Below are 16,052 nucleotides of genomic sequence, written 5' to 3'. Positions count from 1 at the left end.
GTTTTGCTGTATTGATCTCTTAGCGTGTGGATCGCATTTTCAATGCCACATTTTTGTCCTAGGCAGAGTTGGTAGTTTGAACCGAGCGACATGAGTTCGTTTTTTAGGAATTTAGTTATTGTTCGCCCTATTATCCTACGCATAACTTCTCCTATGCCTATGGGTCTTACCCCTGGATTCTTATCTAAGGGTATTAATCTGCATGCGTTATATGGTTCCATTAGTTCTGGATTTAGTTCTTCTGTGGCCAATTTTTTGGCAATTTTAGCAATTGTTTTTGAAATTTCAACTGATTGAGAAACATATAATGAACTATGTTAATTTTTGGCCTTCTGATAATGATTGTCGACGGATCGACTCTCTTATATTTCCTCCTGTTCGTTATACGTCTCTTCACAGTTCCCTTATTTATGATGTGCCAAGAGTTTTTTTACTTGGTGAAACATTGAAGGACCATTTTAGTAACTTAAGTTGCTATGGTGATTTCCGACCTTCTGATTATCGGAGTATAAGCATAAATAAGCTGGATTAAGTTTCTATGAACATGATATTAAGCTAGATAAATGGATATAACAATGGCCAATTTTGAGAAAATGTGATGTATTTGCTGGATCTAAACCATTTTTTTTGGCCGTTTTTCAGTCTCAAATGAGCGGTGGAATTTACGGAGGCGATGAGATAGGCGCTGTGGTGTTTGATTTTGGGTCGAACAGCATACGCGCTGGCTTTGCTGGTGAGGACACCCCGAAAGCTGATCTTCCAGCTAGCATTGGCGTACTGCATGAAGCATCAGCCGTGGATACCGATGATTCAGTAAAGAAAATCTCGAAAACAAAATATTACATCGGGACAAACAAAGTGAAGCTTCCAATTGCGGATATGACAGTTACAAATCTGATAAAAGACGGTATGATTGAGAATTGGGAACTTTTTGAAAAAGCGTTGGATCATCTCTACACCTTTTCGATCCAATCTCAAAGTGCGTATCATCCCGTTGTGATGTCTGAGGCTGCCTGGAATACACGGTCGAATCGGGAGAAACTAACTGAACTATTGTTTGAAAAGTATTCTATACCTGCCTTCTTTTTAGTCAAAGGTCCAGTTTTAGCTGCTTTTGCCCATGGGCGAACTTCTGGCGTTGTTTTGGATAGCGGCGCAGAGCTGACATCAGCTGTACCAGTTCACGATGGGTATGTATTAAAGAATGCGATAATTCGGAGTCCTCTTGCCGGAGACTTTATCTCGAGGCAATGTAAAGATTATTTCACTAATTCCGGAATCGATTTAGTTCCATTATACTCCGTTGCATCGAAAGAAGCAGTTTCAGAAGGTTCCGAGCCAATCTGGAAGAAAAAATCCAACGTCGATAGAGTAACGCCCTCTTATCACGAATTCATGTTGAAAGATTTGATACAAGATTTCACAGCCAGTGTTTTGCAAGTAAATACTGAATCAACATATGACAAAGACTCCATTTCGCAAATGCCGCGAGTTTCTTATGATTTTCCTAATGGGTGCAATGCCTCATTTGGAGAAGAACGGTTCCGAATATCAGAAGGTCTTTTCGATTCAAACATGATCATTTCGTCAGAATGCATCAAATCTTTAACTTCAGCGAACGTGAATGTAACAAGCAGTACATTGACTATGTGCGAAGCTGTTCAAAAAGCAGTGTCGCTCTGTGACATTGATATTCGAGCTTCTTTGTTTGGAAACGTAATCGTGACTGGCGGTAATTCTCTGATTTTGGGATTCACGGAGCGATTGAATAAAGATCTCGGCAGCCGAGTTGCATCAAATGTCAAACTAAAAGTTGTGTCAAACAGTGGAACCGCTGAGAGGCGTTTTAGCACCTGGGTCGGCGGATCCATTCTGGGAAGTCTTGGAAGTTTTCACCAGCTGTGGATTTCAAAACAAGAGTTTGAAGAAACTGGTAAATCCATAGTTGAAAAGAAATGCCCTTAAACTGAATGTTTTTCTTTCACTGTTTATCGTTGCGTTTGTAAGGAATAGTAATTGTTGTAGTAATGTCTAGATTTTTTGAGGATAAGTCACTACTTTGTCTTTTGAAGTATAATTTAAATCTTTATCACTAAACAATTTTGTTCAACGGTCGATGCTGCGAGTTTTAACTGTTGGACTTTCGACTGTGTCAAGCCGATATATGACAAAAAAGAGTACCAGGCAGATTTCCAAGTGCCAGTGCACTTTGTTCAACCCTACGACTAGCAAAGGTATAACAACCGGAGCTTTTTTCGTTCGCAACTTGTTTTACAAAATACATCATCTATTAAGTATTTAAATGCGGGCTCACTATTTCGCCATCTTTAAAAGCTTTTTCAACGTATATTTTTGCATGTTTAACAAAATCATTTTTGCACGCTTCAATTTGATTTTTTGAGTTTCTCAACCTGTAGTTGATGCTGTCAGGGTACTCTCAGGGGTTGCGAATATTGTCTCCGAATCTCACTTCTCAAATCTTTGAAGTTTTCGAGATATGACGTTTTTTATGATTTTTTCACAAAATTTAAAAAAAAACAGATTTAAAAAAATTCCGAAACTTTGAAGATTTGAATCCTGTAGTTGGAAACTGTGAGGGTACTCTTAGGGGTTGTGAATCTTGCCTCTGAATATGACTGTCCAGATCTTTGTAGTATTCCAGATACAACGTTTTTTGTGATTTTTTTCAAAAAAATTTTCAGAAAACTTTTTGTAAATGAAAGTTTGAAGTTCCCAACTCTGTAGTAGGGGCTGTCAGAGTAATCTCAGGGTTTGTGCATTCGGCCTCCAATTAAAAATGTCTAAATTTTTTTGAACTCACGAAATACGACGATTTTTGTGATTTTTAGAAATTTTTAAAACCCAAATTACAAAATAATTCACCAAGTTGAAATTCTCAACCCTGTAGTTGTGTCATAGTACAGTCAAGGTTTGCGAATATTGCCTTCAAATAAGACTGCTCGAATTTTTATAGTTTTCGAGATGTGACCTTCTATCTATACTATTTTTAAATGCGAGTGACAGCTATCTCCCATGTTTAAGCATAATAATTTTGCATGTTTAACGAAAGAATTTTTTTCAATTAGTTTTCCGCATGGTTATTAATTTTTCATTATTTTTTTCGAGGCCAAATTAAATGTGTCTGTCTGTATACCTGTTTTTAAATTAATTTGAGTATGTCTGTCTACCGTCGCTTAATTTTTCTTAAATTTCATCGATTATCTATGTATTATCTAATATTATATATATAGATGTGGTCTTCAATATCTCGCCATGTTTAAGCTTTTTCAACCTATTATTTTTGCATGTTTAACAAATGAATTTTTTCACGTTTAAGCTATATCGTATGTTGCAATGGTTGAGGTTTTTTTTCGATGTTCCAGTTTAAATTCGGTGTTTTTTTACATCAAGTTCGAAATTAGCAACCCAATAGTAGGATGCTGTCAGTTTTCCCAGGTTTTGCGATTCTGGCCTCCATATATGAATAACCAAATTCTTTTAGTTTACGAGATAAGCAATTTTAAAATTTTAGAAATTTTTATTTCAATAAATTTCTCCTTTTTTGAAATTCTCACCCTGTAGTTGGGTGCTGTCAGGGTACTCTCAGGGGTTGCGAATCTTGCCTCCAGTTCTCACTTCTGAAATCCTTGCAGTTTTCGAGATATGACGTTTTTTGACTTTTTCAAAAAAATTTTAAAAAATTCCGCAACGTTGAAGATCTCAATCCAGTTGTTGCGTTTTGTGAGGGTACTCTCAGGGGTTGCAAATCTTTCCTTTGATTATGGCTGCTCAAATCCTTGTAGTTTTCGAGATATGACGTTTTTTTGGATTTTTTTAAAATTTTTCAGAAAACTTAGATTAAAAAATATTCATAAAATTTGAAACTACCATCTCTGTAGTCAGGCTCTTTCAGGGTACTCTCAGGAGTTGCGAATTTCGCAGCCGAATATGACTGCTCAAATCCTTGTAGTTTTTGAGATCTGACATTTTTTATGATTTTATCCGAAATTTTCAAAAAACTTGAATGTTAAATAATTCCAGAATTTTGAAGATCTCAATCCTGTTATTGGAATCTGTGAGGGTAATCTCAGGGGTTTGCAAATCTTGCATCTGAATATGGCTGCTCAAATTCTTGTTGTTTTCGAGATATGACGTTTTTTCTAGGATTTTTTTCAAAATTTTTCAGAAAACTTATTTAAACAAAATTTCACAAAACTTGAATTTATTATCTCTGTAGTGAGGCTCTGTCAGGGTACTCTCCGGAGTTGCGATTTTTGGCCTCCAAATAGGACTGCGAATTTTGCATCCAAATAGGGCTGCTCAAAGTCTTGCAGTTTTCCAGATATGACGTTTTTTGTGATTTTTTCAAAAAAATTTTCATGAAAATTAAATTATTTTTTTTTCAAAGTTTGAAATTCCTAACCTGTAGTTGGGGGGCTGTCAGAGTAAGTTCAGGCGTTGCAATTTTGGCCTCCAATTAAGAGTGCCAAAATCATTTTTGTTTAAGAGATACGACGATTTTTTTTTTGGAATTTTTCAGAAAACACAAATTACAAAATAATTCGTTAAAATGAAATTCCCAACCCTGTAGTTGTGTACTTTCAAAGATTGCGAATTTTGCCATACAAAAAGACTGCTCAAATTTTGGTATTTTTCGAAAAATGAATTTTTTCTGGCTTTCAAAAAAATACCCGTTTAAGAAAACTTAAGGTGAAGTTTCTCATAATTTGAATTTCCCAACGTTGTAGTTGGGTACTGTAAGAGTACTCTCAGGATTTGCAAATATTGCGTCCTATTGCGACTGCTCAATTGCTTTCAGTTGCCCAGATGTGACGTTTCTGAATTCATTATAAACTTAGATATAAAAAAATGTCACAAATTTTTATGGTTTTTTTCAAAGTTTGAATTAAAAAATCGAATCAAAAATTTTACAACATTTGATGTTACTCTCAGGAGTTGCAAATCTTGCGTCCAAATGCGACTGCTCAATTGCTTTCAGTTTCCCAGATGTGACGTTTTTTAAGTTCATTTTAAGTTTTTCGAAGAACTTATACAAAATTTCAAAAAATTCTATGATTCTTCAAAGTTTGTATAAAAAAAGTGAATCAATTTTTTTAATTACGAACCCTTTAACTGGGTGATGTCAGAGTACACTCAAAGAATAGTTTTTTTTGAGTTGTTGAAAATTCGAAGCAACGGAGGTGCGGTACACGCTAGTCTGGTTTTCAAAAAAAAATCTTTTTTTTAGAAAACTTAAGTTTGAAGTTTCTCAAAATGTGAATGTTCCAACGTTGTAGTTATCCACTGTAAGAGTACTCCCAGGAGTTGCAAGTCTTGCGTCCAAATGCGAATGCTCAATTGCTTTAAGTTTCCTAGATGTGACGTTTCTTAGCTCATTTTAAATTTTTTCAACGAACTTAATAAAACATCACAAAATTTTAAGGTTTTTCAAAATTTGTGATTACGATTCCTGTAATTGGGTGCTGTCAGAGTACACTCAGAGCATGCGGATCTTATTTCCAATATATGCGGTTTCTCATGAATTTTTAAAAATTTGAAGCACCGGGGGGTTAAAAGGCCATCAAATGTTGTGGGTTTGAATTTGACTGAGTGCTGTACTTCTTTTAAACTCAGTTGTCGGACAATCGCATGTCTGCTTATCAGGGTTGGGGATGTTTTAAAACATGTTTTAAAACAAGGTAAAAAACATGTTTTAAAACAGAAATTTAAAAACAGTGTTTTTTATTTTAAAACGTTTATCGCAAAAAACTAGCATTCTCGGGGAGTCGAACCGCTGCGATAGGGGTGTGAGCCACCTTCCCTTATTGAGTAGGCTCAATCTTTCAATGCGGCAACGGATCATCTTGAACATTTTGTAGCGAAAGAAGAGATTATTATCTGACTTATGTTTTTCTTGCCGCATATCTATTAATTCATCGGAATGAGGGCAGAAAAATGGAACTGAACAAACTGTAAGAAAAAACAATAAAACATGTTTTTTTTTACAAAACAAACGCTGTTTAATTGATTTTTTTCGTTATTTAACGTTTTTTCCCCAACCCTGCTGCCTATTTATTGTCGGTTAATTTCCAAAGCAAGGAGTTTTTTATTTAAGCAGTGTCCCGTATTACTGAGAGCAACTAAGATTTTGTTCCTGATTTTGCAATTAACCGAGATCAGCTTCGTTTACTTCTATCGCTTGTTCGGCTGCATGGGTGTCAGGAATGATATTTCTGTTCCGACCACAATGTGGGTAGGAACTTTGTATTCGGGTGTGTTTTAGTTTTTTCTTCGCAAAATCAGGTACCACGAATAATCGTCGGAATGGGTTGACTGATATAGCATAACGAAGGCTTGTAGTGGTGATTCGAACCCCTTCCAAAAGTTTTTCCAAAAAAAACTGCTCATTATAGAGAAAACAAGCAATTAAGCAAGTAAAGAGCTAGCAGGCCTGTAATACGGAATTAGTTAATTTTTTTTTAAAGTTTTACTCGGGGAATATCAGTTTTTTAGGTTTGATTTAGCGCTTTTTTGACTACAGGAAAGATATCACATAACTCAAAAACAAAGTATGCAAAATATAACGAATTTTTCTGATTTTGAATTTTTTTTCGATGAGCATTTCATAATTAAGTTTTTTGAATTAATTTTTTTGAGTAAATTTGCTTTCAAAGATGCGCATTTCACTCTTAATATCGAAAGTACTATTTTTTCAGGGATTTACTTAGATCCATTCATAGGAGAACGGACAAAAAGCATCACAATCATCTGCAAAAAAAACTAACTTTTTTTTCGGAATTTTCTGTGCTACTTGCACATCAACCTGCCATCCTTGTTTTTATTGGAAAACATGAGGCGCTGATGAAAATAGAACCATACAAATACACCATTTAATCGAAATGTAACCATTTTTAGTCGTAGTTTGTTTAGGGTTCTCAGAGGGAAAGCAAATCTGGCCTCCAAATATGACTGCTCAAATCCTTACGATTTCTGAGATGTGGCTTTCTTTTTATTTTTCAAAAAACTAAATTTGGAAATATATAGTACAACCTGAAAGTATCAATCCTGTGGCAGGGTTTTGTCATTGTACAGCCAAATATGAAGGCTCAATTTTTTCCCGCGATTTGACGCTTCTTACGATTTTCCAGAAAATTTACTTAGGTTAAAAAGAGTGTCTTTCAAAAATTGATGTTTATGAAGCTATAGTGCGTTGATGCTAGGTTTTTGCGGATATCGACTGACTTCATTATGACTGCTCAGAGAGTTTCAATTTTTGAAAAAAAAATTGTTGTTTTTTTTTCTAAATGTTTTATGAAACAACAATTTTTCAATTCTCCAATTGAGATATTACATTTTGTATAATTTTTTAAAGTTTTCAAAAAACCTAGATAAAAAGACATTTAGTGGTTGCAAATTTGGCGTCTATTCGTTTTTCTTAACAAAATTGTGTTCTTGAGATCTTTCATTACTTAATTATCTTTTTCAAAAACTTAGTAAACTCCTTAAGCTTGTTGGATGTCTCAGTTTACTTTTACGGTTGCGTTAAATGTCCTTATTTTTTTGTTTTGTCTATTTTTTAGGCAGCTTTTTTCTACATTAAACAATAGTCTACATTAAATTTTTTTCTACATTAAACTTTAGGTGCGATTCATGCGCTAGTTGAAAAATATTCTGCATTATTACCTCCCTAGCTTTGTAGAATGATTTTCGTTTGATTCATGAACTCTTGATGAATAAAAAAACGGTAACATTTTATGATAAAGTCATTCCTATCATCATTTTCAGTTTTGGTTAATTTGTTTGAATACCTTCAGAAAAATTTTTGGAATTTTAATTTATGTCTCAAAAAAGTACTCCTCAAAAACTTGTTGCTAATGCAAAGGGAATTGCCGCCTTTTTTATGCATTTAAGAACTGTTTAAACAAGAGAAACGAGAAAAGCTCGAAAAATTACGAAAAGATTAAAAATATCTTTTCTACTTAGTAAACTTCGTGTCATGTATAAAATATTAAGTTTCGTACCTGTTTAGGTACTAAACGGTTTTGGAGAGAGAAAGGTAGGTTTGTTTGATGGAATAGAAAAGAATGAATTGGAAACAAAAAATTAGAAAAAAGAGGATTGCAAGTTCTAAAAAGTCGGTTATGAGAAAAATACAATATTGAAAAATTGTTGAAAGAATTGAAAGAAAGGGTGATACAAACAATTTTATTTGTTGAACTGAGTTTAAAAGGAGCATTCGAGAATTAATGTGCTTTGTCGAAGTATTTTTTTCGGAGTTGTAGCCAAATGTGATCGAATTGCTTATTGATTTTTGACTAGTGGGTTGGGTATGAAGAGTTTTTGGTTAAAGAAAGTCTGGGTGTTTAGGTAAGTCTTGTTTTTCTTTGTGGGATGATTAGGGGTTTTTGGGAGGTAGAACGGCTTTAGGCTAAGTGATCATGTTGAATTTTATCTTTTGGCTTATTCATTATCTTTTTTGGAGGAAAGCGGGGTATAATTTGAGGCAATATTGTTGATTTTTGTGTTGACTGATAGAAGAGGGTGGCAAATTTAATATGATATTTATTTAAGTTGTCAAATAGAAGGGAAGTGCTTTTTTGACCTGGAGGTCTTTGAGTTGTAGTTTTAGATCTAGTTCAAGCTGGAGATATATCGGCTAATAATAGTGGTGGTGTTTATAGAGAAATGAGATGATATCAAACCATTTTGGCTGGCTGATTTTAAAATAGTTATTTCTAAAGAGAAAATGATTGTTTGTAATTAACAGCTTCTTTAAGTTTTTACTAAAATTGTTATGATTGTTGTCTAATTAATCAGACGGTTTCTGAAATTCTACTTTATTTCATATTTTAGATTGTGGAATAAAAGTTTGGTAATCTTTTCTTGGTTGATTTCAAAGGCGACATAATGGGGTTTATTGTGATTTTTCTTTGATTTGGGTTACCAGAGTTTTTTCTTGCAGTTTATGATTAAATTTTTGTTTTTGAGCTATTTGTTTTTAAGGCTTTTCTAATGTGTCTTTTTGAAATATATCTGATGATTTGGGTAGATGATCGGAGTTTGTTGTTTTCTGTTGTAAGTTTTGTCTGAGCTTTTGTCAACGATGTGTAATTCTGTGAAGGAGTATAATTGTGTTAACTCGCGAAGGGCGTATTCCTTCGGATAGTATGGTAAAAGATTATTTCTATGTTGTTTCTTTTTTTTTTGTGATCTATAAGTTTATATGTGACGTCTGTAGGTTTTTCTATAATTTGAAATGGTCATTTTTGGATAGGTTGTAGCTATTTGAGATTCCTTTTCGATTAATAAAATTAGATATTAAGACAAATGTTCCTATTTTTAGGTTTGATGGTGGTGTAAAACAAATTTTTTTGAGATTGAATATTTTGTCTTTGTAACAATTTCTCTGCAATTTTTTGATAAATTTCATCACGTTTTACATCTCGGTAGAATATCCATTCTGTCTGGGCTCTAGAAGCTAATTTTAAAATTTGTGGATGGTGGAAATGATCTTCGTCATGAGTGTGAAGTGGTAGTTTATAACAAATTGAGTCTTTATTGGGTTGACATTAACTTTGTGCGTTTTTTGTGGAGTGTGATATAAACATTATCGGTTTACGTGGTTTTTGGTTAAAAACCAGTTGAAATGTTGATAGTTTAAGTGTTGTTGTGATTTGAGAATTATATGCTAATGTGAATAATCTTACGTCTGCTGACCATTAGGTGGATTTTTATCGTCTCCGTTTATTATACATCGGAGGTATTCTTGTAGTGAACGGTTCATGCTTTCAACTAGTCCATTTGTCATGGGGCATGGGATGTTCTAAATTTATGCTTGATTTTAAAGAGGTGATAGAGTGTAATGATTTCGTTATTTATAAATTCTGTTCCATTGCCTGTGACAAGGATTTCAGGTAATCCAACTTTTGGTATCCAGTGTTCGCAAATTGTTGTATAAGTATAATAAGCGTTGCAGTGAGGTACAGGGTTGAGTGCTATATAGTGTATAAATGCGTTAACTATTAACATTATAAATGATTTTCCTTCTGAGGAGGGTGATATAGGGCCTTTGTTATCAAAGGATTGAAATTGATTGAGATTGAATGAAATTTGTGATTGAAATAAAGACTTAGTCCTTTAAAGTCTTGTTTTTCCGCTATTTTCTATTGATGTGGGAGAGGTTTGTTTAAATGACATTTTCTGCAATGAAGTACTTTTATCCATATTGGTGCATTTGGAAAATAAAAGTTTTGAGCGAAATTTGAATATGTTTTTTTTCTGATCCTGCATGTCCTTTGTATGCAGGGAATGTGAAATGCAATTAACTTTGAGCTTTGTTGAAGACAGGGTACTTTTGTTTCAAGAGAATGATTTTCTAAGAGGTCAGTTTTTTTGTTTATCGTCGTACTATAAAGTATTCGGAAATATCGAAGTAAGGTTTTATTTCCTAGAATTGTGATATAGCCTTTTACTGGTTTTGGTTTTATATTTGTGCCAAGATTGAACTTGTCGGATGACAGGGTCAAGGTTTTGGTATTTTTGTAATAACTGAAGTGTCATTGCTTCTGTGTTTGGGAGAAAAATGTTTTGAATTTCATTTTTTGAGATATGCATATTATCCGAGGGGTCTTATAAAATAAGATATTATTGATTGTATATTTTTCGTTTGAATGGGGTGGCAATTTGTGGTTTCTGTTAGGTTTTCCTTTTCTATCAATTGGATTGAGTTGTTTTGTTGTGATTTTGCTTAGATTTCTTTTGTTGTGTAATATTTTTCATTCATGATGAGTATGGTTTTGGTTTAAATGTTTTCTTTCCTAATGAATCTACTTCATAGTGGTTGTTTTGGCAATCGAGATATAATGGAAAAGGTTCTAAGGTGTTTATTTTTTCAGCATCAGAGTCAATTTTTACTGCATAGTTGCATTCTAATCGTGGTGATGTTTCGTCTTCAGCAAGGAAGAGTTTAATGTTTTTTGGTATTTCTTCCGTTTTTTTTTTCGTCTTATCAGTTCAGGTAGTGTGTTTCGGCTAAGTGTATCCGGTAAGGCAAGGTTTTTGTCTGCTGTCCATACGATGTGTAAGTTTGGAAATTTCATTAAGATTAATTGAAATCTATAAACTCTATGGTTTGGATTAGGTTTTTGTGTAAATAAAAAAATCATAGGTCTATGATCTGTGAATAAAACTGTTGGACGTTTTATTGTATATAAAACTTATATACAACTTATTTTATTTACAACTTCTGTTATTGTATATAAAATGGCTGTACAATCTCTCATAAGTATAGAGAATCTAAGTTCTGCTTGTGTAAAAAGTCTTGAAATTGCTGATATGAGGTTCCTTTTTTATTGTATCTTTATGTGATTATAGAAGTGCTGAGCCTATTCTAAAGTTGGAAGCATCGCTCATAGCTTAAAATGGTTAGTTTGGATCTGGGATTGTTTTTATTAGTGGTTTTAGATGTTTTCTCTTTTAATTGTATATAGGGTAAAATTTTAGGAAAAATGGGGGTTGCTTATTTAATCTTTGGAAGAATGTTAGAGATGTATTACTTAGTTTTATATATTTGTCTTTGATTTGTAATTTACTATTTAAGATGTTTATAGTTGGGACATATTTAGTAATAAATGGGATTCGAACTATATGGTGTTAAATGTCTGTTATGTGAAATATTTGTTTGAAGGGATTATGTAAAAGTTTGTTTTGTTCCATCGTCCGAGTTTGGATAAGGAACAATTGAATTTTTGCATGGTTTGTTAGCCTTGTGCAGTGGCTAGTTTACTTGATGTTTTTGAAGGGGAAAGTTCTGGATGTAGATTTTGAATTTCCATGTAGGGATGTTAATAATGGTTGATTCTGCGCCAAAGTCAAATAAATTACCATCAGGGTACTCTGAGGAGTTGCAAGTTTTGCCTCCCAATTTGACTGCTCAAATCTTTGTAGTTTTCCAGATATGACGTATTTTGTGATTTTTTCAAAGTTTTCATGAAAACTAAATTAGTTCTTTTTTCTCAAAGTTTTGATTTTCCTAACCTGTAGTTGGGTGGCTGTCAGAGTAATCTCAGGGATTGAAAATTTGGCCTCCAATTAAGAATGCCCAAATCATTTTTGTTTCGGAAATAAGACGATTTTTGTGATTTTTTTGGAAATTTTCAGAAAACTCAAATTACGAAATGCCTCGTTGAAGTGAAATTCCTAACCCTGTAGTTGTGTTCATTCAAAGATTGCAAATATTGCCATGAAAAAAGACTGTTCAAATTTTCGTAGTTTTCGCGATGTGAATACCTTTTTTTTAGAGAACTTAAGGTGAAATTTCTCAAAATTAGAATTTCCCAACGTTGTAGTTGGGTACTGTAGAAGAACTCTCAGGAAATGGAAATCTTGCGTCCAAATGCGACTGCTCTATTGCTTTCAGTTTCCCAGATGTGACGTTTCTTACTTCATATTAAATTTTTCGAAGAATTTATATAAAACTTCACAAAATTTTATGGTTCTTCAAAATTTGTATAAAAAACTTGAATAAAAAACTTTGCAAAAATTGTAATTACGAACCTCGTAATAAAATGCTGTCAGAGTACACTCAAAGAATAGTTTTTTGAGTTGTTGAAAATTCGAAGCAGCTGAGATGCGTTGCAACCTAGTTTTGTTGAAAAACTGGGTAATTTTCGGTGCGTTCTGTTGGTGTTTTTCGTTTTTCAGTTAAAAAAATACTGATTGAGATACTGGTTTTGGTATCTGTTGGATGTAATTATGTTCGTGAGATTGATTTCGCGTTTTGTAAAGAGGTTTTGCTATTGGGTTGCTAATGTTACTGTTTGCGAAAAAATCATAGTTATGATTTGCAAAGTTTTTTCTGTGTATGTTTTTGTTTGTTAGATTGTCTTATTTTACTTATTGGTCTATTTGTTTGATAATCGATATGAGAGTATTTTGGAACAACGGTTGGTTTAACTGTTGATTGTGGTGTTGTTTGTGGGAAGGGAGTTTTTTGATGTGGTGTTGTGAGTGTTGGATAAATTGGGGAAGTACTCTGCTGTGTTGTTTAAAGTATTGTTTCTACTACTTCTTCGTTTACAAAGTGTGATGGGGTTTAAATAATTTGTGATGTCAGGTTTCTAGTTGCATTAAAGGTTTCCTGTGTTTTTAAAAATGTTGAATTTAATCTTATTACTTGTCCTATCATTAAATTTTGTATTGTAATTTAAGGGTGTGGTATCAGTGGTGAGTGGAGTTACTCTTATATAATCTTTTTGTACAGAGACAGAAGCAATTGCTGCACTTGAACTATCGCTAGGGATTTTGAAAAATTAAATATGAGACCATTCAGGGTCCCATACATAATCTGTTTCGTCTGCTACTTTTGTTTCGTCGTCTGAAGTTTGTGGTCGAATTTTTTTTCTTTCTGTTGAGATTGAATCTAAATTGTGTTGAAAATAATCTATTATGAACCATGCTAGGATTCTTCGTAGGTCAACTTAGTTTATCGGTGGTATTTCATTGTGATTTTATCAGTGTGTTTCACGAATTGAATCCAAAAGTTGCGAGAAAAGGTTGATTTCTTGTCTTATTGTATGTCGAAATGTTCGCGTTGGTGATACATATAGTATTTTGTTTGATTTCAATATAGAAATATAGCTATAAATGATAGAGAAAACATCAATTGTGAAAATTGAGTTTGCTCTCTGTGAATTTTGATGTTGAATTTTTTTGATATATTTTGTGGAAAATTTTGAGAAATCTAATTCTCTATCATCTGTTCATATTCGGTGTGGTGTTTGATGTGTCTGTGATGGTAGAATTTCAATAGTAGATATTCCGTAATGTGAAGTGATACCACTGATGCCTGTTGGATAGTGAGCGAGTCTTCTCATTTTACGGTTAATGTATAACTTTCAATATGTCTTATTGGTTGATTCCAATTATAGAGTCTTACCGGTTTGCGAAGGTATGAAGTTTCTATTCTGCGTTTACCTTTTATAGATGGTGTTGTGGATTCTAAATCTGAAAAATACTTTGATCGTTTATTAGCTTTTTTTGTCGTCGATTAATTCTCGAAGGTCTTGAAGTTCTTAAATTGTAATTGTGGCAGATTCCGAAACTGCGTTTCGTGTATGGAAAATTTTTAATTATTTGTATTTGTTTTGTGAGTATTGCCTTTTTTCTTGTTTGTTTTTTCGATCTGATGCTTTTTGTTTGTGTGGTGTAATTACAAGATCGTTTCTCTCGTTTCTATTTAAACAATTGTGGAATACTATTGTTTGTTTGTTTCCTAGATTATCTCTTGACATAAGTGTTAAAGTGATGGTTGCAATATCCAGGGGTTAGATTTTTGTTTACTTAGTTTTTAGTTCGTACGATTTTTGTGGGGTTATCCTAATCTTGGGGCATATGTTGTCGAGTATAAACGGGTTGGAGAGAGAGTTTACCAATTCGTTAGAATGATTTTGCACTTTCTCCGTGGCTAAGTTTTATTCAAAGTAAAACTTACTTAATCTTACTTAGGGTTGTGATTTGTGATCAAGGGTTCGAGAATAGTAAATCAATCAACAAAGTTCAGGTGTAATTAGCACACAAGTAAAATGTTAGATACTATTTTAGATCCCACTAAGTTTATGATGTATTTAAGCCTGGGTCAACTAAAAGCAGGGGCTTAAGTGAAGGATGAGTAACCGAAGTTCTTCACTGTTTATCCTAATTAGAAAGGTTAGTTGTTCAAAAATTATTCTTGGGTCGTTGATAAGGGCTGGAGAGTGAAGCGATGTTTGAGGTCGTTAGACATTTTTTACTAGGAGGTGGGGAGAACAAAATTGTTCTGATTAATCCAAGGAAAAGCCTTGATGATCAAATAATCTTCAAATGAATTCAAATTTAGGATGAAGTTTAAAATTGAAGATCCAAGGATAGCCTTGATGATCTGTTTAAAATTTTTTTAAGATTATTACAAAACAAGGACAGGCCTTGACAATATTTAACTTTAATGTTTATGTTGAGTCAAAGCTTATAATTTTGAAAAGGGTTGGTTTAAAAATTATAAATGATATTAGTTTTTAAGCGATTATGGTTCTGTTTTAGATGGAAGAACAAGGAAGTTGGATTGTGCGAGACTGAGGATGTAAATTCTTGAGAAGCGAAGAACCTTTTATAAACTTTAATTTAATTTTAAATTAATTAACTATTTAATTTTTGTATTTTTTTATTCAATAAATTTTAATTTTACAAAAGTTTTTCAGTTACTGCAGATTAAATGAAAAGAACACTTGGATCTTTTTATCAGTCGTTATCATGTTATATATTATAGTTATACATCATTGAGAGGTATTTCGCTTGGGAATGAATCCTACTGCTCCAAGTAATTTTTACTTACTAGTGAATGAAAATCTACTGCATTGAGAACTTTGTAGAGAAATAATCGTTGCAGTCTGCGTCATTTCACGATATAGGGACTCAGTCTGTTGTTCGGGTTTCGACCTGGTGTTAGCCGTATCGTTTGAAGTAATAGGTTAGATTTATTTAGATGTAGAGACATACTGAATAAATTTTCTTTACTATCGAATACCTTGTGATGTGTTTTTGATATTATTTCTGTTGAATTTGTTAAATCTAATTTTGTTGAGGTCTTGTTCGAGACTCTTGGTCGCACCAGATGAGTTTGTGTCCGGGGTGGCTCACTCATAGAGTAATTTCAGTTAAGGTACACCGTCTGTTCATCACGCGTACTTATTTTCTGCCGGATAGATTCGTGCAACTTCTTAGTCGAATACCGATCTTAATCTTACTCTTATATCTCCTAATCTCAAAAGATCTAGTGTATACTGGTGTTTGCGAGTTATGTTTCTGGAACTTTTCTGAAGGAGAACAACTGTCTTCTAAGTTTTGTTTGTTTTGTTCTGTTGCTGAAACTATGAATAGTTTCCTTGTTACAAATATTTATACTGTTAGTTATGGATCGTGATTGGTTATATGATGGCGACACAAAAAATTTCTAAAATTTGGCCCAAAAATTTTGTTGTTTTTTTTAACCGCAAATCGAATTTCGTACGCAAACAAAC

At 33.2% G+C, this 16,052-nt stretch overlaps 1 protein-coding gene across 1 annotated transcript; it reads left to right on the top strand.

The window, feature by feature from the left end:
• The first annotated feature begins 627 nt into the window (after positions 1 to 627).
• Positions 628 to 2,083, top strand: LOC134839410 (actin-like protein 6A). Its single transcript, XM_063854947.1, has one exon. The coding sequence runs from the start codon at positions 649 to 651 to the stop codon at positions 1,963 to 1,965; it is 1,317 nt and encodes a 438-aa protein (XP_063711017.1). The 5' UTR covers positions 628 to 648; the 3' UTR covers positions 1,966 to 2,083.
• Positions 2,084 to 16,052: the final 13,969 nt, after the last annotated feature.

The sequence above is a fragment of the Symsagittifera roscoffensis genome, chromosome 2 (genome assembly GCF_963678635.1).
Source record: "Symsagittifera roscoffensis chromosome 2, txSymRosc1.1, whole genome shotgun sequence".
Taxonomy (NCBI): Eukaryota; Metazoa; Xenacoelomorpha; order Acoela; family Convolutidae; genus Symsagittifera; species Symsagittifera roscoffensis.
This window is presented reverse-complemented; position numbering and strand designations above follow the sequence as displayed.